The sequence below is a fragment of the Diabrotica undecimpunctata genome, chromosome 2 (assembly GCF_040954645.1).
Source record: "Diabrotica undecimpunctata isolate CICGRU chromosome 2, icDiaUnde3, whole genome shotgun sequence".
Classification (NCBI taxonomy): Eukaryota; Metazoa; Arthropoda; class Insecta; order Coleoptera; family Chrysomelidae; genus Diabrotica; species Diabrotica undecimpunctata.
The window spans coordinates 145,061,050-145,085,936 of NC_092804.1; the positions used below are offsets into that span (position 1 = coordinate 145,061,050).

At 31.3% G+C, this 24,887-nt stretch overlaps 1 protein-coding gene across 1 annotated transcript in view; it reads left to right on the plus strand.

Moving 5' to 3' along the window:
- The first annotated feature begins 608 nt into the window (after positions 1-608).
- Positions 609-24,887, plus strand: part of LOC140433488 (uncharacterized) — a 54,968-nt gene continuing 30,689 nt past the window's right edge. Inside the window, exons 1-3 of the mRNA XM_072521479.1 lie at positions 609-822; positions 16,528-16,663; positions 23,241-23,382. Coding sequence (XP_072377580.1) covers positions 746-822; positions 16,528-16,663; positions 23,241-23,382 — 355 coding nt within the window. The 5' untranslated portion in view covers positions 609-745. The remainder of the gene's footprint in view (positions 823-16,527; positions 16,664-23,240; positions 23,383-24,887) is intronic.

Below are 24,887 nucleotides of genomic sequence, written 5' to 3' on the forward strand. Positions count from 1 at the left end.
ATGCTGCCCTAACTCTACTGCTTGCATCTCCATCTATTTCCCTATTCGCCTGTAATACCTAGATATTTAAAACTATTACTTTTAACAATAATTGCAAACTCCAAAGTTTCATGTAAATAAATAATTTTATTTATAGTGGTAACACTATCTTTAATAAAATGATTCCAAAAATTCTGTTTTTGTTTTAAGCTTTAACCCTTTTTCTTCAAGAGCTTGTCTCCAATTTCGATGTATATCGAAATAAAAACGATCGATGGTTTTCCTCCTCTACGAAACCTCCAGACAGCACAACAGTTTACAATGCACATGCGTTACTTTTGAGAGGTAAATTTAAAATAAATATAAAGAATTTAATGATTTGTGTCTAATATGATTAATCTATTTGTGTATTATTACTTTATTTAAAAATATGTATTAAACAAATACTAATTTTATATAATTTGGGTTTGGTTTAGTCTTGCAAAAATATTTTTGCATTACCAACTATTATTTTTATACATATTACAATTTTAAAGAAATCAGCAGCATAGCAAGAAGCTTTAATTTAATTGGTTGGGGCCAGAGATATGTAGGCCAGGAACTCTCTTTGTCTCTCTTCAAGACTTGTCATTTGTCAAATACAAATCTGAAATTGTCAATGTTGTCAAACCGTTTATATATAACGAATATTCGAATATTGGAGATTTAATTTTTAGCCCTTTTGGGAATTATTCAAATATTTTGATTTTAGTTGTTCAATGTGAAAATGGACGTACATTTACAAGCTACAGAGTGGTTAAGAACGTTAGGATATGATGGTAATATTCCAGATGATTTTAAAACGTATGTATTATATCTTTTACTTTTTTTGATTAAACTTTTGTTATGGAATACTATGCGTTTATTTCTTCTCCGGACTAACTCTTTGTTTTGGAATTAAACAGAATATATTGACATGTATAAATTTATTATATTAGAGGATGAAAATTACACTCTGCTTGTTATTTCTTAAAACTATGAATATATAAGTTCTGTTATCTACAATTATTTAACGATGTTTCTGGATGGATTTGAGTACAAGAGATTGGACTCAAATATTAATATTAAAATAGCAAATACGGATAGCTTATCGAACAAAGAAATAAGAGAAATAAATTATTATTATTCCATAGATACGAAGTATTAGGTGAATAAACTAGCGAAACTTATTTATTCTAAATAGGAAAATATTTATGAAGAGTATTGATTCTGATTTCTAACAGCAAATAATTATTAGTGATTATACATGAGAACTTTTCATAATTGTAAATAACATATACCAGGTGACTAAAAACTATATAGAAATACATAGATACTTTAATTATCTTACATGTGAGTAGGTAGGTACATTACACCTCCTTTTGTAAGAATGAAAATAATTGTAAAATGAATTTTCATTTAAATGGTATAAAACATTTGTATACATTATTATTTTATTTTAACACATTTAAATAGTTTCTTTTAGTCTCGATAGTCTTTCACTTCGTCTTATCGGTGTAGTCTCTGTGAAACTAGTCTCTTCACACTTTTTGGATTCACTATAATTATTGTCTTTATTATGTTTACAATCTATACTTAAATCTGTCTCATGTACATGTTTTCGTTTACTTTGACATATATTTAGTGTTAAACAATTTGTAATTTGTTGACAACTATGTGACGGATTTCTACGAAATCGTCGGTAAAAATATTTAATTATCCTGTATAAAATATAAAGTAACATACATTTTATCAAAAATAAGATTGCATAAGTGAAATAAGAACTATTTTTTATTGTGTCTGAAAAATTAATATTTGTTTCTGAGGTCATTTTCTCTAAATTATCTAGTTTATGGCTTGCTAAATTTAATGCATCTCGATCGAGATTATTTAATTGTAAGGGAACAAGGTGTAATTTGGATTCATTATTTATCTTAATATCATCACAACAGACTTCTGGAAGGGATAAATCTGGAATGATAGACTGAAAATTACTTTCTTTTGGATTTGAGACAGATATCAAAATAGTTGATCCGGTGTAAGTTTTGCAATTATTCGAAGTAGAAAAAATACCTGTGTTTGAAAGAACAATAGATATTGGCGTACTAGTCTGACAGCTTAAAGTTAAATCTGTTGGTTTGGGTAAAACATATATCCAAGAATTTGGTTTGTTTAATTTATGCCAAATTTCATATTCTGTTTGAATTATACGAGTATCGCAACTAGATGGTATGTTTGTTATTGAAGTTAACAATTCAGTTTCACAAATTGGATTAGTGTGTGTAAATCGGAAAGTATCAGGATTTTTGCAAATAAGTTTTTCTTCATCTAATGAATAACAGTCTTCTAATGTATCAATAGTAACATAAATGTTTCTATTTTCTGAAAGAACAAGATATTTGACAGATGGAAGAATAAAGGTAAGTCTCTTTAATGTTGGATGAATTATAGGAAGAGATATTAGTTTAAAAAGAGAATAAGGAGTATTACTAACCAAAGGTATACTAACCGTAATTAAAATCTTGTTATCAAAATATATATATTTAAGTAAAATGATATCGAAATATTTATGAGCATAATCGATAGTCAATGGAAATGGATAAGTCGATGTACTAGGTAAATGCGTTACCGTTTTAGATAATTCTTGAATTAGTTGCTCAGGTGTTATAACAGAAGGATGAAGGTTATTATTTCTTGCAAATAGAATAACGTTTATTAAAGTAGAATATTCTTGTTGTAATTCTGTTATAAAGAAAGTTAGTAAGGTAAAATGTTCTTCAATTTTTTGTTTTAAATCTAAATTAAAATATTTATTATTCATTTTATCTGTGTAATTGGTAATTGATTCAAAATTTTTATCAAAAATCACTTTGTTTCGGTCTAGATTTGTAATAGAGTTATTAAAATTTGCAATCGTGGCTTTTACTACATGAATTTGTTGTTTTAGTAAATCAAGAAGATGATTTTCGTTACTTTCAGCTTTGTTAATAGCATTATTGAAATTTTCAGCATCATCACTGTCTAAGGTACCGAATAAGGTCCTGAAAACAGATCCAATTGCATTAAATAGAGCGCGTTTTGGTCTAAAATGTTCATGCAGAATTATGTTTTTTAAAGTTTGTTCATCTTGAAAGAGTCTAGGTATGATTTGTCCTAAGAGTTTTAGTGAAGTATCGCATAATCGTAATTCAATAAGAACTGGTTTGTTTTGACACAGTCTTAATGTTTTTTGATAGGTGAGATCTACAAAATTTAATTTGTCTGTAAAAGGTTGTAAAGGAATATGACTTAATATGTTCCAATGAGTTTCAATAAATTGAACATTTTTTATGTGTTCGTAATAGATTCCAGGTGATTTGTTGATAGGAGTATTGGTATATTTCTTGTGAATTTGTTCACTATTTGTCAGCCATATTATTGCATACCTGAAACAAAAGCATGTTTCAATCTATTCATGTGAACTTTTATTGGTTTTTTATTTACTAAAATTGTGCAATTGACAGGAGAATTTATCTCTAGAATTTTATAAGGTCCATTATAATTTTGTGTAAGTTTTTTTGGTTTGACCCTTCTTTGTTTGCTCATTTTGGAGATATACTAATTGTCCTTCTAAGAAAACGGTGTCATTAATCTTTTGGTCATAATATTTTTTACTGACTACTTTAGATTCTAATAGATTCGTTTTTGCTAACTCATGAGATTTTCTAAGCTTAAGTGTTAAATTATCTAAATAATCTTCATATGTATATTTGAGTTCTACTGGTCGTATTATACTGCTAGGTAGATTAGGTGTATATCCAAATATTAGTTCATATGGTGTGAATTTGGTTGAAGTATGATTAGTTGTATTATATGAAAACATAGCAAAATCTAGCCATTCGTCCCAATCGGATTGATCAGCTTTAATATAATGTTTAAGGTAGTCTGCTAAAGTAGCGTGACTCCTTTCTAATGCAGCATTTGATTCTGGATGATAAGCAGTACAATTTATATGTCTGATTTTAAAAAGCTTGGCGATTTGAGAAAATAATTTGGAAGTAAAATCTCGGCCTTGATCAGTAACTATTATATCGGGTTTTCCAAACTTGCAAATAAATCCACGAACCAGATTTTCAGCGATAGTCTTGGTTTCATGATTCGGAATTGCATAAGCTTGAGAAAATTTTGTTAAGTCATCTTGTAATGTTAATATGAACTTATTACCTGACTCGGTTAAAGGTAAAGGACCTACTATATCTAAAAATATTTTTTCTAATGGATTTGAGCTTGTTGTTGTTATCTCCATGGGCTTTACGAATTTTTTTCTAACGAGTTTATTTTTCTGACAAGATTCACAGGTTTTTATAAAGTTTTTAATATCATTTTTCATATTATTCCATTTGAAATGTTTTTTTATACGATTGTATGTCCGATGAAAACCAGAGTGTCCAGCCGTAGGACTAGTGTGATTCTCTTGTAATATTGTAGTTATTTCCTCAGGTTCAGGATTTGTTAGTATATCATGATAAATGATAATAGATATATCAGTTTTTCTAAAAATAAATCTAATCATAGATCTAATTTTTCCCCAACTTAATTTATCGTAGCTAAAAGTTATTCTGGGTAGGCAAATTTTTAATATTTTATCGTTTAATAACCAGTCTCTTAATTTTATTAGGGAATTAAATATATCTTCATAAGAGGTATTGTCCCAATAATTATTTTTTATAAATATGTAATAAAAGTTTTTATTTTGATCAGAAATATATATATAATGTCATTTAGTCTTGGATTTTTGGCTTTCAATTTTTCTATATGACTGAATTGTTTATTTATTTGTTTCTGAACGATCTCATTAAAATTTAAATCTACGGAAACAAACAATGCTAAATTTTGTGAAAATGATGTAATCTTTTCATTTGTTTCTTTTATATTATCATTTGTTATTAATATAGTTTCGGATTTAGATAAGAACTGTGAATAGGTGTCATTATTTTCTTTACTCATTTTGTTTATTTGTAAGGTGATTGTTGCCGGGTTTTTGTTTTCTTCGCAAATATTTGTTTCAGATATGGTTAAAGGAGGACGACTTAAACAATCAGCATTTTGATTTAATTTACCTGGTTTATAAATAATTTCATAGCTATATTCTTCTAATGCTAATCTCCACCTAACGAGTCTTGATCCGGGATCTTTTACATTAAATAGCCATGTGAGTGGTTTATGATCCGTATAAATGAAAAATTTATTTCCGTACAAATATGGTCTAAAGTGTTTAACACTCCATACAATTGCAAGTAATTCTTTTTCTGTTGTGCTATAGTTTGATTCCGCTTTGTTCAAGGTACGACTAGCATAAGCAATAGGTAAATCATCTGGTACTTTACCTTGAGAAAGTATGGACCCTATTGCATAATTACTAGCATCCGTTGTTAAGACAAAGGGTTTGGTAAAATCTGGGTACTGAAGTATTGGTTCTGAACAAAGTATTGATTTCAGGTTCTCAAATGACTGTTGTTGAATGCTTGTCCAATTAAATTCAACATTTTTCCTCAGCAGTTTTGTTAAAGGTTGTGTTAAAGCACTGAAATTTTTTATAAAGCGTCTATAATAACCAGTGAGACCCAAAAAGCTCTTAATATCTTTTTGTGTTCTGGGTATAGGAAAATCTGTAACAGCACATACCTTTTTTTCGTCCGGTTTGACACCAAATTCAGTTATTAAATGTCCTAAATACATTACTTCGCGACGAAAAAATTCGCACTTATCTGGTTGTATTTTTAAGTTGAATGTAGACAATTTTTCGAATACTTCTTTTAATCTTTTATTATGATTTTCTAATGTATCGGCATGAATGACTATATCGTCGAGATAGACAAAACATCTGTAATTTTGTATTCCTGAGAGGACAGTATTCATTAGCCTTTGAAAAATACTGGGAGCATTTTTTAATCCAAATGGCATTCGTGAATATTGATAATGTCCAGACGGAGTTGAGAAAGCAGTCTTTGGAGAATCCTCAGGATCCATTTTGATCTGGTGAAATCCTGATGTTAAATCTATTGTTGAAAAATATTTTGAATGACCCAATTGGTCTAATATATCGACTATATTCGGAAGTGGAAATGAATCTCCTATAGTAATATCATTTAGTCGTCGATAGTCTATAACAATTCGCCATTTCTTCTTTGCTGAAGCATCGGCCTTTTTTGGCACAACCCAAAGGGGCGAATTCCATGGCGAAGTTGATTCTTCGATAATACCTTGATCTAGCATACCTTTTATTTGAGTTTCGACTTCATGTTTGTGTACTTCAGGATACCTGTATGATTTAGTGCTAATAGGTACATTAGAATTTAAAGGAATTTTGCAAGTTATGGCATTTGTACTGGTAAGTTGATCTCCTTCCAGATAAAAGATATGATTGTACTCCTTGCAAATAGAAATTAAAGATGATTTTTCTTCACTATTTAAATGATCTGTTCTCAAGGCATTTTTTAATTTAGCAATTCTGTTAGAATTCGTATTATCTTTATAAGAAGACATTTTTCGTATATTTGCATTGTTTTGTAAATTTGGAATTTTTTCTATTGCTACTTGAATATCGTTTAATTCAACATCCGTTTCAGTAGTGTTTACGATTGAGGTTAAAAAGAAATCATTTTTTACTTTAACAACACTAGGACATAAAAATACACCTTTAAAGATTTCGCGTTCGGGACATAATCCTTCGCTTAATTCATTATTTATTACTTTAATTTGAACAATTGTTTCAGTTCTTGCGGATAGAATAGTTTTATTACTTCTTGAGTTAGAATTAGAGTTTTGATTTAGTATAAGATCGTCTGAACAGGATTTTTCTTCTGAACAGGATTTTGATTTATGATTTCGTGAAGAGTTACAAGTTTTATTTGTGCATATCTCAGTGGATTTTACACATTTTGGACTTGAATTTTCTTTGGATTTAGAGTTAGATTTAGATTGAATTGGATTGGATAGTAGTTCTTCACTACTTAAGGTTATTTGGATATCATTGGTTTCTAAATAAGAATGATCCTCTATGGATTTAGCATCATAAGGAAATATTTCATCGATATTAGAACTTGTCTCGATATTTTGATCTCTCAGAAATTCGTCATTGTCATTGTTTAATGGGGATTTTATATATTCGATTGAAATAGAACAATTTTTAAAGTTTAATTTATTTTCTTTATAATCAATTTGGCATTTATTTATTTCAAAAAAATCGCTACCTAATATACCGTCGAAATGAAGAGGAAAATCGTCTTCTACGACATAGAAAACATGAGTTTGGACAAAATCTTTTATCTTGAAATTTACGTTACAACTACATATAGTTTTATTTGGATTTAAGACATTTTTATCAATGCCTCGTAGAGTAATAGACTTAGAATAAATTTTTGGAATGTTTAGTATTTTTGAATATTTAATTAAAGAAATATCTGCGCCTGTATCGATTAGAAACTTGCAAGAGGATGGATTAGAATTATTTACTAAGGGTAAATCTACATAGGAAGTGACTGAGAAGTTGATGGTTGTGATACGGCCTGAACTGAACGAACTCCTCGAGAATCGACCGTTGGTTGTCGAGGATTCTGGAAGTTTAAAGAATTTGTTGGATTTTTGTTTTTATTGTTAAATTCGCGTTTTCTACATTCTTCTATAACGTGACCTGGTTTTTTGCAGTATCTGCAAAAACGTTGGGAAGTGTTGGTATTTTCTTTTCTTAAGTTTGGAGGAAAATCAGAATTGGAATTTGAATTTGAAGGTTTATAATTTTGATTTTGAGAATTTGACCTTTGAAGATTTGAATTAGGATATTTTGGGTTTTGAAAACTAGAATTTTGAAGATGTCTAACATTTCTATCTGAATTGTTTTTATATCGACAGTTATTTGAGGAATGGTTATTTCGTTTGCAAATATTACAGAATGGTCTGAAAATTTCTTGTCTTGATAACTGTTCTTGTTCTTCGGCAATTGCTATAGCAACAGCTCTTTCTAAGGAATCTGGATTTCGGGCTTTGATTAAAATAGAGAGGTCTTTGTTTAATCCTCTAATAAAGACATTTAGTGCTTGAGTTTTTAAGAGTTTAGTACATGCATTTCTTGCATCTGGAGATAAGTCTGGATCAAGTGTATTTATTAATTTTATATAGCAATTTTCAACTTTATTTGCAAATGACATTACATTTTCACTGGGCATCTGACGTAAGGAATGTAATTCCAATTGCCACTGACCTTCAGTTCGGCGTTCAGAATAAGCATCTAATAAGAAGTCTTTTAAATCTTTCCATTCGTCAAATGTTCTGTTTCTAGTTATGGCCCTAGCTTTATCGGTTAATTTAGTTTCTATAATGGCTAATAAGATGGGTTTGGATTGCGGATTTACTAAATTGTATGCTTTATCACAATTGTCTATGAATTCGTATAATTTTGATTTTGTACCATCAAATCGAATGAGAAGTTTTTCAGCTATTTCAATTGATACTGACATTTTATTTGAATTAGAAGTAGAAGAATTTGAAAGAGAATTTGAGTCGGGAGAAGGTATTTGTTCGTCAAATAAGTTACTTATATCAGGATATAAAGTAGACATACGTTTACAAGATTTTTAAAATATGAGACAGAATTTAAGATAGAATGTACTTACAAGTAGAATATTGTTGTTGGTCGCATAGTCTATTATTCCACGGGTTCACCTCTACTTCCGATGGAACTACAATTGGGTTATGACTGGAACTGGATTTCGAACTGGATGTACTGGACCCCAATGTAATTAGTTGTAGTGGCGATTTTTCCACACTGACAGTTTTTTTTTGAATGATTCCTCGAAGGAAACAAGTCAATTCAAAAATTCCTCAGCTCTCCTTCTATCAGCAATCAGAGGAACTCTGCTACTAATATCCCACTTCTGACACCAAATTTTGTTATGGAATACTATGCGTTTATTTCTTCTCCGGACTAACTCTTTGTTTTGGAATTAAACAGAATATATTGACATGTATAAATTTATTATATTAGAGGATGAAAATTACACTCTGCTTGTTATTTCTTAAAACTATGAATATATAAGTTCTGTTATCTACAATTATTTAACGATGTTTCTGGATGGATTTGAGTACAAGAGATTGGACTCAAATATTAATATTAAAATAGCAAATACGGATAGCTTATCGAACAAAGAAATAAGAGAAATAAATTATTATTATTCCATAGATACGAAGTATTAGGTGAATAAACTAGCGAAACTTATTTATTCTAAATAGGAAAATATTTATGAAGAGTATTGATTCTGATTTCTAACAGCAAATAATTATTAGTGATTATACATGAGAACTTTTCATAATTGTAAATAACATATACCAGGTGACTAAAAACTATATAGAAATACATAGATACTTTAATTATCTTACATGTGAGTAGGTAGGTACATTACACTTTTTTGAATTTAACCTACAATAAATGTTAATTATATAAAATATTTACTTTATATTATAATTATTATTTCGACCTCCAGATCGAAAGCCGCTGTCAAAATACAATTTAAATATACTTAAACAATTTTTTTATTTTCTGATATTTCTTAATTAACTTTATTGTCCTTTATTATAATTTGCAAATAAACAATTTTTGTTTTATGTTGTAATAAACAAAAAATATGCTTTCTTTAAAAATTGCATTCCGATGTGGAAACTTTAGTAATAAAAATTTAATTTTAATGTGGCCTCTGTGTCCCAGAGATGGGATGATTTTGTTCTTTTAATATATTTCCACATATATTATAAAATGGGAATGACTTTTTTGTACTTTACGACTGGCAAGTTGGATAGTTTTTTGTGATATCATCGATTTTTTTGATACATACCGTCCATCTACCCACCCATATACATTTGACCATTCATCAATGTCCAATTATCCACCCACTCATCTATCCATTAAACAATCCATCCACTTGGAGTGGCCAGTTTGATGGTGTATTTTTGGGGTACATACATTTTCTGGATGAATGGATAGTTTTCGTCAGATTTTCACTGATTTTCGTCTATCCCACATAAAAAAAGTTTTATTAACTTTTATTGTAAAGTTATAGACAACTTACAACAAAAATCGTACATATCATCGCACAACAACAAAAAGTATAGATATTATTGTAACTTAAAACCTAAATCATATCATTGTATCTTAACCAAAATCATATGTAGGGTAGAGTAGTTTTTTATTTGGATAAATTTTTACTTATCTAAATGATTAAACTATAATTTATCTAAATGTACAAAAAGTAATAGATAAAATAAATACATAAAAGAAAAAAACAGGTGAAATCTTGTTACAAGGCAAAATAGGATAAAAAATGCAGGTTAGTTATATCTTATATCTAATTATTAACAATGAAATCATAGTACATCTAAAATATACAGACTATGACATTTAAAATCTTCTTTTTATGGTGCCCTATCCAATTAGTGGATGTTGGCAACAATTCTGGCATACTCCTCTCAGTCTTGCGTGGCTGTAAAGAGTGCATGGGCATCTAGATTTGTCCAATCCCTTATGTTTTTAAGCCTTGAGTATTTCTTTCTTCTGATGCCCCGTTTTCCTTCTATCTTCCCTTCCATAATAAGGTTTAAGAACTGGTACTTGGAATTTTGAAATATATGACCCAGATAAGCAGATTTTCTTCTTTTTATTATTGGCAGCAATTCTCATTCTCTGCCCATTCGATTTAATACTTCGATATTTGTTGTGTGATCTGTCCAGGAAATTTTAAGTAGTCTTCTAAATATCCACATTTCAAAGGCCTCCAATCGGTTCGTTACATTGACCTTTATGGTCCAAGTTTCTACACCATATAGCAGTATGGAGTAAATGTAACATTTTACAAAGCGATATCAAAGCATTAAGTTAAGGATGCTGCTGCTTAGCAAGGTTCTCATATTAGTAAATGCTGTTCTGGCTTGCTCAATCCTTCTACGTATCTATGTCAGGATCTAGATCTTCAGTTATCCAACTACCAAGATATCTGAACTTAGGGACCTTTTTGGGACATTTAAAATAACTACACATTTCATTTATGAATGCTTCAGAAGGTGAGTAAGCTGATATAGTATAAGGGTATATGTTAACAAGATATTGAAATAGTTTCCTTTTAAACACCATATAAGTAGTATCATCTTGTTGAATGTATATTTAAAGTTTATTATTAAATTTTACTGTAGAATGCTAGGGCCTTTTCACAGTTATTGATAGTCTGTGAGATTGCACATTTCAATTGGTGCTCTGTGAACAACTATGATTGTTTTTAAAGTTTGTTATTATATTATGTGGAAGTTATTTATAGACCCCCCTCAACCCAGCCTCCAAAAATGCTTACTAATTTTAGTACTAACTTAGTAACAGGTTATCAGAAAAACACTATTTGGACATTTATAATTTTTATGGGAAAATAAGAACAAAATCAAAATGTAAGCATAAAAATAAAAACAGATATTTATCTATCTAACTGGCTGGTTAATCAGAAGGATGTGCTTGCTTTTCTGGGCATAACTTCTGAAACTGGAGCTCCAGTTTGGAAATTGAGTCACTCTTTTCTTTCTCTACATCTATTTTTGATCTGTACTTGTTGTTTATTACTACAACTGCAGAAAAGCTTGTTTTGCTTAAATATAAAGTCACAAATGGTAATAAAACCTTTAACGCTGCAGTGCTGATGACACAATATTCATGAGAAACACAGCTTCAAAATTCAAACAGTTTATCCTTGTCATGTTGAAGCTCTAGGCTGGAATAACAGGAGAATTCCATTAGTCGTTCTTCCTCTGTTGAAAATGTTGATGGTGTGGGTGACTGGATAGGGTTTGTAACCCAGTCATATTGTTAATATGGGGTCTAATGCAGTCATATTTTTTAAAGTGTTCTCTTAAAGATGTGTAACTGTTATTTTTAAAGAGGGTTCAAGGATTTCTATCCATTTTTCTTGTTTAATAATTTGTAAAGCAGGCAGACAGTCAATGACTTCATCTTCTAATTTTCTCTTCCATAAGTGCAACTTCCTCTGAAACCCAGTAATTTTATCTGCCAATTGCATGATAAACCTGTGCTGATTATAGAACCATCAGTTTGTTAAACCATTTATTTCTAACCACTTATTTCTGAAGGTAATACATGGTTGTATCTACAATAAATGTGAGGAATACCTGGATGACACACAGTTTGGTTTCCTTAACGGGTTTGGAACGAGAGAGGCACTGTTTGGAATGAACATACTTGCAAGATGTCGAGATATATCTGTAGACATCTACTGTTGTTTTATTGACTTCCAAAAGGCATTTGATCGTGTTAAGCACTCTATATTGATCTAAGCTCTTAAAGACATTGGCTTGGACGGCAGAGATGTTCGAATAATTGCAAATTTATATTGGAATCAAACAACATCAGTTTTAGTAGATGGTGTGGAATCACAGGCTCTTAATATTAAAAGAGGAGTACGGCAGGGATGCCTCTTGTCACCCCTGCTTTTCAACGTTTACTCCAAAAGAATATTCAGAAAAGCACTTTCTGAAAAACAAGAAGGAATACTTGTGAACAGTGAAGTCATCAATAATTTGTGATATGCGGATGATACAGTACTCCCAGCTTCTAGTCAAGAAGATCTGCAAACACTACTTGAAAGTGTTGTTGAGAGTTGTAGGGAGGCAGGTTTGGATCTGAACATACAGAAAAACCAAAATACTCGTAATAAGTAAACGACAGCATATAAAACTGTCTATATATGTAAATAATACCAAACTTGAGCAAGTTGATAAAATCATTTACCTTGGACAGCAATTAAATTGTAACGCAGAAAGTCACAGAGAAATTAGATCTAGGATAGAGCAGGCTAGAGCGGCTTTTAGAAGGATGTCCAAGGTGTTATGTAACAGAGACCTAAAGTTGGCATTGAGGATACACCTACTTCGCTGCTACATGTTCTCGGTCTTACTTTATGTTGTCGAGTCTTGGACTGTCAAGAAAATCGCCTTGAGGCTTTCGAAATGTGGTGCTATAGAAGAATATACATGCAAGGAAAAATAGCAGGCAAACACAGTCCAGGACGAAGAAGAATCTCATGGTTGAAGAACTTGCGAGATTGGTATGGTGTTGATACAAGCATGCTATTTAGGGTGGCAGTGAATAAAATTAAGATAGCTATGATGGTAACCAACGTTCTGAAAGGACATGATACATGAAGAAGAAGAATTGCATGATATAAATATTGTTTCCCTGCAAAGATTTATTAAGATCATTTAATTTGTTAAATATGTCACATAAATATGCAAATTTTATTATAATCTCAGTATTAATACATATCTTTTGACACCCAACGAGAGTTGCAATAATAAATTAAAGAGGTATGCTCAGCATCCAATTCTTTATAAAACATATAAAAAAGTCTCAATTTCATGGGCCAAGTTTTAATGTAGTTCACCTCTTTAATAATGCTATCCATCTTAATTCGAGTATAAATTTCTTTGTTGCTAAGAACTCTATGTATGACACAATTTGTCCATTTTACACTTGGAGCCTTGGTTTTGATGAGAGCTTGTAGTCCTCCATATTGTCCAGACATCATTCAGGCACTATCCGTACATACACCTTTACAATTTTCCCAGTTAAAATTATTTTCTGTCATATATGAATTAAAATTTCAATAATTTCATATATTTTTTTTTCAAAATAATAAATCCTCACATACATATGTTTCTTGTATGTAACATATCAATTAAGCATTACTATTACTATCAGTCACCTCATCCAGTTGAATGGCAAATAAACCTGAAAGTTTCATGTAGTGAATATGATACAATCATCACTGATACCATATCAATAGCTGCAGGTCGGACCAGTCCTTAGCAGCTGTGTGTGGTTTCTTACATTTGGCAACATGGTGAGCTACCAGGTAGGAGGCAAGCAATGCTTTGGTAGGAACTGATGCTCTTGAAACCAAAGCTATGGACTGATGATTTAGCTCTCACAATTTTTTTCAATTTTCTTAACAAAAAAGTCTCTCTGCTTACCTTGTAACTAACTGTGAGGTGATTCTAAATGCCATTTTAGTTTATTAGGAAATATAATTTCAGGTGTCAACTCTTTATGACAAACAACACATTGAGGAAGTTCTACATCCCCTTTAGTAATGCAGGTAAATCCAAAATTCAAATATTTCCCATATTTCTTCCCTTTACCTAAAGTTGCATTACTGTTCTCGCCTGAGTCTTCACGTCGTTTCCTAGTTTTTTTAATAATATTATCATATCAATATCAAGTCAATATCAAAACTTCGCATGTGTAATTAAACAAAACAAAAGCTCGACGATACTACATTAATACGCCGGCAGCACCGGCCCGCCATCGCTCGCAATCCGCGATGTATGTCAGAATGCACACAGCGCTCACTCAACTCGGTTGCATCGACACACGAGACGCCAAAGGGACAGTGCCGCGACGTCCCGACAGTTCGGGAAACCGAATTATCAAAATATTCAGGGAATTTATCAAAAATTGTGGCCAGACACTCTAGGCACTGCCTATTATTTTTCACTCAGTGTGCTCTTAGACACTATTTGTCTGGGGACACAGGTCATTCAAATATTTGGACTACAAAGACGAAAATAACAACTTTAGAAACTATGCCATCAATTCTTATCGGTACATGTGAGTCACAGGTAGGATAAACTTACCACTCAAGGCGGTAAGTTTTTTTGGCCAAACATTTTTGTAGGGCATTTATAACTTAGGTAGATAATATAAAAATAATGACCTGCGACCTAATGTCATACAAAAATATTGGTACCAGGAGCAGAGAAAATTTATTTTTCGGAAAAATTTTTTATATTATTTTCGGTATATAGATTAATTTTTTTGCAACGCCGTACATTTTGGCTGGGACAGGGGTGAGAGATCTAAGGCGCAACCCTTAATTTGAACCCCCATGCTTTGTGTACCAATAACAATTGCCGGCATAGTTTCGAAAGTTGTTATTACATATTGTAGTATTGATTTATATGTGATTCATCCTGGGTCAAATGTCCCATTAAAAATACCACATGGGCTTGTAGTCTAGGACACTAAAGTATACGGGACGAGTTTGCTAGTACAAGCCGGCTTTTTCATAATCCGCTCATAAACTAGTCCAATGTACTCGATGCACTCACTCCGTTAGCTGCTTGTATACTCGTACCGTGTACTTGAGCCTTAAAGATTATCACAGGTCTAAAATATCGAGAGGATGTGAAGACTTCTTTCATTAATCTTAATATACTCACTCTGTCCTCGCAATACGTATTAATGAGGCGGCTCTATTTTCTTTAGAATCCCAATCTCTCCCTCCCTCTGTCTCTCTCCGATGGCGCTACAGCACAAATCGAGCCTTAGCCTCCTCCAAACTATGCCTACAACCTTGCCGGTCCCGCGCCGATTTTCTCCAGGTTCTCACATCTAGAAAATTTTGCGCGTCCTCTCACCATTTCCGTGGCCTTCCTTTTGGCCTTGCGCCCTGCTTTTTACTATCTAGAGAATTCCAATAATTACTTAAAAATAGAGAACACTTATCACTTTGACGCAAAATAGAGAATTAACTTTCTGCGACTCAAGCCCTCATGGAATGCTACTCGTAATTATGCACCAGCAGTCTTTAATATAAGGCCACAAAAAAAAAGACTATTACCCATCAGATCTAAACTGTAGTTCTAGACTTACAATGGTATTAATTTGCCATATTATTGCACTGCCACCATGCTTTCAGTGCTTAGTTGTACAAAGAGCAAGACAATAATTATGCTGTTTTTTTTTAACAGAATTTATGACATCTATACTTGTTCGTAATTGGTTGTGTGTTTAAGTGGATGATATGATTGTTTTGCTTTACAATGCTCACACTTTCCTCTGGATTGTCTTTGGAGATTCTGAAAATGGTTAAATAACACCATTTGGTCATAGTTCTTTCTTCATATTCCTGCACTTATCGCTTCTGGTCAGCAATTTTTTTTTTGCAAAAACCTTTCCTTGACTATTTGCTGTTGAAAATATTGTTGTAACATAAAACGAAATTCGTACATAACGTTGTAACAACCAAAATCATATATGTTGAAACATAATAAAAAAATCATATTGTAACTTAAAACTAAAATTATACATATCATAGTAAAACTGAAGTCCAGAAATTATTTACGCCCTAACTTATTGATCAATTTCTTCATCGGAGTTGGACAACTCAGAGCTTAAATCATTTCTGGATTTCATTTTTTGCCAATTTGCAGCAATTAATTATATTATATGCTGTGTCGCATCTAAAATTCTGCCGCTATTCTATTGTATTATATAGTTGTGTTTATCGATAGATAACGTCCATCAAACTGTCAATCCAACTATTCTTCTATACCGTCCATGTTTAAATTTACCTTCCATCTACGATTTACCATCCTCCAGAAATGTATGGATGGTGTTGACTGGATGGTTGCCACTCTAGACTTACTGTATTATATTACTTGCAGCATCTGTAATCATTCAACTGCTTTCATATGGGACCAACTTATGCAGAATGTTAGATCAAGGATAGAGGTACAAAATATAAGAAACAACATTTTAGTACAGCACCTACACAATAATGGTTTAAGTTTGAACAAGATGGTAAGATTTTTATATAAAATTTATATTTAAAAGTTACTTAATAAAGTCAAACAAGGATACAACCAAATTTTTGAAAAAAGCAGACTCTATAATTAATTTTGTAATTTTATGTTCTACTATTTTAAGTTTATTGGCATTGACTCTACATTGAATACAGAGTGCAATTACTGATAAGCAAGTGTGTTTTTATGTTCAAAATTGTAGAAGCATGAGTTAACAACATACTTTTGGATTATTTAAATAAGAATAAATTTTGGTTCCAAGCAAAATATGATTTTAGACAAGTTACCAGCACAAGTTTGGCTAAAGTGGACCTAGTAATGTTGGATCATAGTCCGCATAAACAAGACTTTTACATTCGATGTGGCAACACTGTCGACATTAGATATAATACTGTGCATTTTGCGGGAAGAATATAATTTTAGAGTTGTATTTGATTAAATTAACACAAAATATTATTTATTTTTTTTTAGTTAATGGACGCAGTCGTTAGTACACAAAATACACTGATCATAAATATAACAGTAAAAAAATCTTAAAAGAAAAGGTAGGCAATCAAGATTAAACTCATATAAATGCAATGTCTTGGTCACTTTGAAATTTAAATATTTTCTTTTTTTTGCGCAATTTTTTTTTATCACTTTTGTCTTTGATTTGTCTTTTGTCAGATTGTATTTTATTTTATTTTTCTTATGTCAGATTTATTTTGAATTACTTTCGTATAATTATTAATAAAAATATTAGCTAAAAGAGGTAGCATTAAATCAATAAGAACTTCAGTTTAAGGTTGTTTAAATAAACATATAGGTATCCTAAAATAAATTTTATTATTATTAATATTAACTTATGGTATCTACATTTTAAAAATTGTCTTTAGAAAAGTCTTTAGAAATTAGTGTTTGCAGTGTATTATGAATTATGGTAGTAATTTGCACAGTAATCATTGATGGAACAGTTAAACCACCTGTTTAAAATTTCAAAATAGGAAATTTCTATATAATAGGAAAAAATTTCTTCTGGATCTTTACTCTCATTATTAACAATAGCATTTATGCAATTTGTACATAATTTTGTTGAAATTTTAAAACTGACATATCCAGCTACATACTGTACTACAGAATCAAGTATTTCTTTAGGTATTTCTATTAAATTTTTATCTACAATTTGCATTAAAGGTGCAATATCTATTTTTTCATCACTACTTTCTTTATACATTTTTAAATGCCCCAAATGAAAAATGTTTAATTCAATTTGACCATACTGTTCAGAATGTAAATTAGTAGTTAACTTAATTATTTAACTTAATTATTTTTTCTGGTTCATAAATTTGTCTTAAACCAACAGAATAATTTCCACCCGATAACTGCATGTAATCCCTAAACCGAGATTTTATATTGTCAGTTTGAAACTTTCCTGTGAGTATTTGCAAGAAATCTTTGTTTTCAATGTTTAATTGAGCTAATAATTACTGTAGTAGAATGGTGCAAAGCATTATGTGTATCAACATATAAAAAATAATTGTAATTTCCAAATTCTCTCCATTCATTTATTTTAAAAAGTTTTCAAAAAATTAGATGCGCTCATCATTTATGCCATCAAATTAAAAAACCCATTTCCTTTTAATTTATATTACAGCGGATTTTTATGCTAACCATTGACCACCATTTTATAATTACATTAATAAATTCAGCAGTACCTTCACAATTAAATATACAGCGTGAGTTATTTCATTAAAAAGAATGCAAACTAAGTTAACATTCTGTTTTTCATTGTTTGATGGATAAATTGTTTATAATTTAAATTGGGAGCTGCTTTAATTACTAAATTTGTAATTTTATTGTGAAAATGAAAATCAGGAACTATAAAAGTTTTCATAGGATTCTTTAAATATATCCAAATATTTCTTATATTTTTTAGTGACAGTACTTATCGAACCAAATGTGGAGCAATCCATAATCAAATTAAAATAATGTTTCTTGGTTGAATTTGCTGTTAATTTTGAAAACATATTTTGATTAAGACTAATGTTACGCGTGATTATAAATATTATTTTAAAGTTGTATTATTAAAATTTTTAAAATGGCCATACTTGATCATTTTGTACAATTCATCTCCAGTAATATTTTTAATATGTTGAATTGATATAACTTCTTTCATGTTTCCAAAAATTGAAGAAATTAAAAAAAATTGAACTGTTTTGCCCGAGATAAAACATGATTATGAGCAAATCCACCTAAATTACCATTTTTGTAGTCTAAAGGTTGTTTGTTTTATATATATTTCCTCAACTTGAAATACAATAAATTTTTCTAAATCTACAGAAAATATATTACGCTTTGCAGATAATAGAGAAAATTGTTCTGTTAAGAAATCGAGCTGTCCTACTTATGGTTGAACAAGAATACAATTGTTTTATTTAAAATTCCTTTGTAAAAGGTGTATAATTAAAAAAAACCTTTCGGGCTACATCACAACAGAACGTTTTCGGACTTACTAGTCCATCATCAGTGCATTTACCAGGCATACATGAGACAAGCCACTAAATATCTGGGTAATAACCCTGAAAATTGTACAAAATGTGTTTGTTATTAATTACATCTTTGTTAAAAGCTGGATCTTTTCAACCTAAAACCTTTTTATGTATGTTGAATAGGTCTTTTCAAAAGACCTATTCAACATACATAAAAAGGTTAAAGAAATGGCAGGACTGCAAAAAAGAAACCACAATACAACTCTTTTAGATAAAAATGGAAATACTATGATAACGACTGACGAAAAACTAAAACGATGGGAAGAGTATATGGAAGAGCTCTTCGACGACGAAAGAGGAAACCCACAAGACTTGTCTTTTGAGGACAGAGAAACAAGTGCAGAAATTACAAAGGAAGAAATAATGTATGCACTAAAGAACACCGAAAACGGAAAAAGCCCGGGGCCAGATCAACTGCCTATTGATATCCTTAAAATAATAGAAAATGAGTACATTGATGTCCTCTTAAAACTTTTTAATAAAATTTATCAATCGGGTGACATACCCAACGAATGGTTGACCTCAACATTCATTTGTCTCCCAAAAAAGAAAAATGCTAGAGAATGCACTGACCACCGTACCATAAGCCTGATGTCTCACACACTTAAATTGTTTTTAAAGATCATTCATAAACGCATTTACAAAACACTTGATATGGATATTGAAGAAACTCAATTTGGATTCCGTAATGGCGTAGGTACCCGTGAAGCTCTATTTGCATTCAACGTACTAATCCAGAGATGCTTGGATGTGAACCAAGATATGTACGTCTGTTTCATAGACTACAACAAAGCTTTCGACAAAGTCCGCCACAAAGAGCTAATGGACATCCTCAAAGCAAAACAAATACAACACAATGACCTTCGAATTATAACAAATCTATATTATAAACAGCAGGCACACGTACGAATTAATGAACACACATCAGAAGAGTTCGAAGTTAAAAAAGGAGTGCGACAGGGGTGTGTATTGTCACCACTACTATTCAATGCATACTCTGAAGAAATTATGAAAAGAGCTCTTGAGGGAGAAACAGCAGGAATCAAGGTCAATGGAACACCAATTAACAACATTAGATATGCAGACGATACTATCATAATAACAGACAACCTCCGAGACCTCCAAAAGCTAATGAACAAGATAGTTGAGTATGGAGAGGAATATGGATTATCAATAAACACCAAGAAAACCAAATTTATGAGGATATCAAAAACCCAAAATAATGGTGAAAGCCTGACAATTAACGGTAGTGCTTTAGAACAAGTTCAAAACTACCACTATCTTGGCACAATAATTAATCACACAAACGATTACTCCAAAGAAATCAAAGTTCGAATAGAGAAAGCACGTACAAACTTCAATAAAATGAAAAAGGTACTTTGTGCAAGAGAACTAAAATTGGACTTGAGAGTTAGGCTCGCAAGGTGCTATATTTTCTCGACTCTGCTTTATGGGATAGAAGCATGGACACTTAACGCGTCGACTGCTAAAAAGTTGGAAGCATTTGAAATGTGGGTGTATAGAAGAATCCTGAAGATATCATGGACCGAGCATGTAACAAACAACGAAGTCATGAGAAGAATCAACAAAAGAATGGAAGTATTGGAAACCATCAAGACACGAAAGCTGCAATACCTGGGGCATGTTTTGCGTAATGAGAGATACAACCTACTTCAATTGATTATACAAGGGAAAATCCAGGGCAAGAGAAGTGTAGGAGGAAGAAGAATCTCATGGTTGCGTAACTTGAGGGAATGGTACGGATGCACATCAATTGAACTATTCAGAGCAGCAGCATCTAAGATCAGAATAGCCATGATGATTGCCAACCTCCGTCGCGGAGATGGCACGTGAAGAAGAAGAAGAAAAGCTGGATGTGATGTTATAGTTATTAGGAGATACTCTACAAGGCACCGTAAGACTCCCAATAGGGTTGCTGAGCCTAAGTCTGCATGGGCTCTAGATGGCAAAAGAATACAATTGTGAAAGCCAGACGGACGCGTTCGACTACTCGTATCACTGTCAGACGCGCTGGAGAACGTTTCGCAGAGTGTACTCTAGCAAAAAATGTTAGTTTTGGTGGCGATGGCGATCGCGACAGTCGCACAAAGCTTGTTGAGATGGATCTACGAATGAATTCTTTCTTCTTCTTCATAACATGCCGCAAGAACAGTAACCTAGTATCTTGAGACTGTTGGTGTTGAGACTATGGATTTATATTTTTTTATATTTGCAAAAACTATGGGACATCTATATATATATATATATATATATATATATATATATATATATATATATATATATATATATATATATATATCATCATCATCATCATCATTGGTGCTACAGCCCTATAAAAGAGCCTCGACCTTCCCAAGTCTATTACGCCAGTCAGTTCTATCCATTGCCAACTGTTGCCAGTTTGCTGCGCCTATTTGTCTACCATCCTCATCTACACCATCCCTCCATCTGAGTTTTGGTCTACCCCTACTTCTACTTCCCACAGGTTGTGACATAAGGATTCTTCTAGAAGGGTTGTTCTGCTGTGATCTTGCCAGATGTCCTGCCCATATATATACATATACATATATATATATATATATATATATATATATATATATATATATATATATATATATATATATATATATATATTAAACTTAGAGCTAAGATTAATATTATTATAAAAATTAATATTAAACTCACCAGGCTTCCGGGTTGAACCGCGTCGATATCCATTTTGACATCCTCTCATCTCATCTGACAGACACTAAGAGACTGAGACCCCAGAGACTGAGACCTCGGAAGCCCTGAAGAAGACATCAGAGAGGATGTCGAAAGCTCGGCAAAATGGATATCGACGCGGTTCAACCCGGAAGCCTGGTGAGTTTAATATTAATTTTTATAATAATATTAATCTTAGCTCTAAGTTTAATTGTACTAACCGCGGAAATCTTTCCGAACATATATATATATATATATATATATATATATATATATATATATATATATATATATATATATATATATATATATATATATATATATATATATACATAGAATTACGAATTGCTGCACAGGAAGAATGGTTTGAATTCTGCAGCAACCATTCAAGAATTTCTGAGAAGCGTATCTAGGAGGATTGTATTAGAGCTAGAGGAGACAATAATAAATGCTAAATTATTATTAATGTTTTTTTATTTAGTTGTTAATCGTTGCAGTTTCCTGTTTGCATTTGTTGATCGTTACTATTTTGATGAAATAAAATCAGATTAAAACTGGGTCAATGAAAACTGCTGACCAAAAAAGTATTCAAAAGGACCACATAATTATAAGATCTTTCGCTTCTGGATTCTTGTTGTTTAATGTCATGCCATTTCATGTGCTTCATTACGAACTTTATTGTGCTTTTCATAGGCTTCTTGTGTTCTTTTCGATGTGTATTCCAAGTAAACCCAGTTTGCTTTTCTTGTTTGAATTTCTATTTTGTTTTCCAATAGCTTCTTTTGCTGTTGCTTTTAATTTTTTTCCTACTGTCGTTTATAACCTTCTCCTCCCTTGTGCTTTTTTATTTTTTGTTCTAGTCTGAACTGATATAATTTGTTAAAAATATTTATATGCTTTAAAAATTGTTTATCATTAAATGGAATATTATTGTTATTAGTATTCTCTTATATCCTGTCCTGTATTGAAGTATAGAGGTTAGAAGTACAGATATACGACGTAGATGCGAGGTGGATAACATCAAGAACTAAGTAAGAAGTAGAAGAGTAGAATGAAACGATCATATAAGCCGAATGACAACAAATAGAGTAGTAAAGACGACAAGAGACGGTTTCCCAATACGAAGACGAAAGAAGTATTGAGGTATTGCGGTTCAGAATTTTGTATTCCCACAGATGCTCGCAAATATTTGTAATATCTTCTGTCAATAATTGTCTCTGTAACTCATATATTGAATGGAACATATTACTACATTTTGGTTGTATCGCATGTTTCTTTTAGTATGTATTTATAATATTATGATATTTAATAAAATTTTTTTAGGATACATCACAGTGTAATTTGATAGAAATTAATACATACTTAAAAAAGGAAGAACTAAAAAATGATTTAGAAAAAATTAACAATTCAATATCAGAAAAGCAAACAATTAACGAAAGTTTGATTCGACAAAATAAACTTAAAAGTAAGTTTGTTAAATAAGTAGGTATGTTGGGTGTTATATATACATATATATATATATATATATATATATATATATATATATATATATATAAAGATGGTGGTATTATTGACTGTTGATTTAAATATCAAGTGATGATTCTTGAGGATGCTGTCATCTATTTGGCCCACAAGACAAAGAAAACTCTTTGACTTACTGTCAAGCTTTCGAATTTATTTTAATTCTTTTTCAAGACATCTGTTAACAAATAAATATAAAAATTATCTAGTTATCATTATTAATTGTCTTACTTACTAGTCGTGAGATTACAGTTTATGTTGTACTTAATAAAACGAACCATTACACATATATTAAAATTTTTTTAAAAATTTTTCTTAAAATAACTATATTGTCATTATATATGTCATTGTCATGTTGGTTTGATTAATATACATATATGAATGAAGTATAAATTATATTTATATAAATACCTATTTATACACATTGACTCCATTGACTGTAACGTTCTGGCCAGCATCGTTTTTGAAGAAGTACGATCCAATGATTCCACCAGATCATAAAGCACTCCAAACAGTAAGTTTTTCTGGATGTAATAGTCTCTCAACATACATTTGACGATTATTTTAACTCCAAATATTGCAGTTTTGTTTGTTGACGTAGCTATTCAACCAAAAGTAAGCTTCATCGCTAAACAAAATTCGCTTATGAAAATCGGAATCAACAGCAATGTCGTTTTGGACGTCTATGCTAGGCCTTGCTAGGTGATGTACCTTCAATTCTTGTATAAGTTGGATTTTGTAAGCACGCAAAGCAAGATCTCTCCGCAAAATCTTCCATAAAGTGGATGGACACGTATCCAACTGCTGTACACGATGGCAGATAGACTGATTCGCGTCTTCCTGTATGCTACACTCTACAGCAGTAACAAGTTCTTCTGTACGCACTGTACGACTGTGTCTATGGATGCATATTATCAGTTAGAGTAAACGTAGTGCAAAAACGTTCCATGGTGGATTGAATTACTTGCTCTGATGGACTATTAAGTTGACCATAAAATGAGCGATACGTATTTCGAACGGAACCACAATTTTTAAAATAAATTTGTACAATTTGGAAGCGTTGTTCAGGCGTCCAAATCTATGCTGAAATGAATGCCAAAGCCAACTTAACATAAATCACTGGACAGCTGTCAAAATGGCCGACAGTTAAAAAAGTGTTACCAACTTACATTTCTATACCTCTAAAAAAACTCCCTTTACATTATCAATTAAAATCGTATTTTTGCTTGTATTCGACAGTGCTTTAAATATTGGGAGAATTTGCTATTAACGTTCACAGCACGGCCACAGAATCATAAAACAATCAGAATGCCCAATCTTCTAGACAGAAGATACTCAAATCCAGAGCTTTAGTACATCCCACAATTTCATCATGCCATGAATTGATATTCTCCAACCCTTCTTCTTCTTCTGGTTCCTATCCGTTTCGGATGTTGGAAATCATATTGG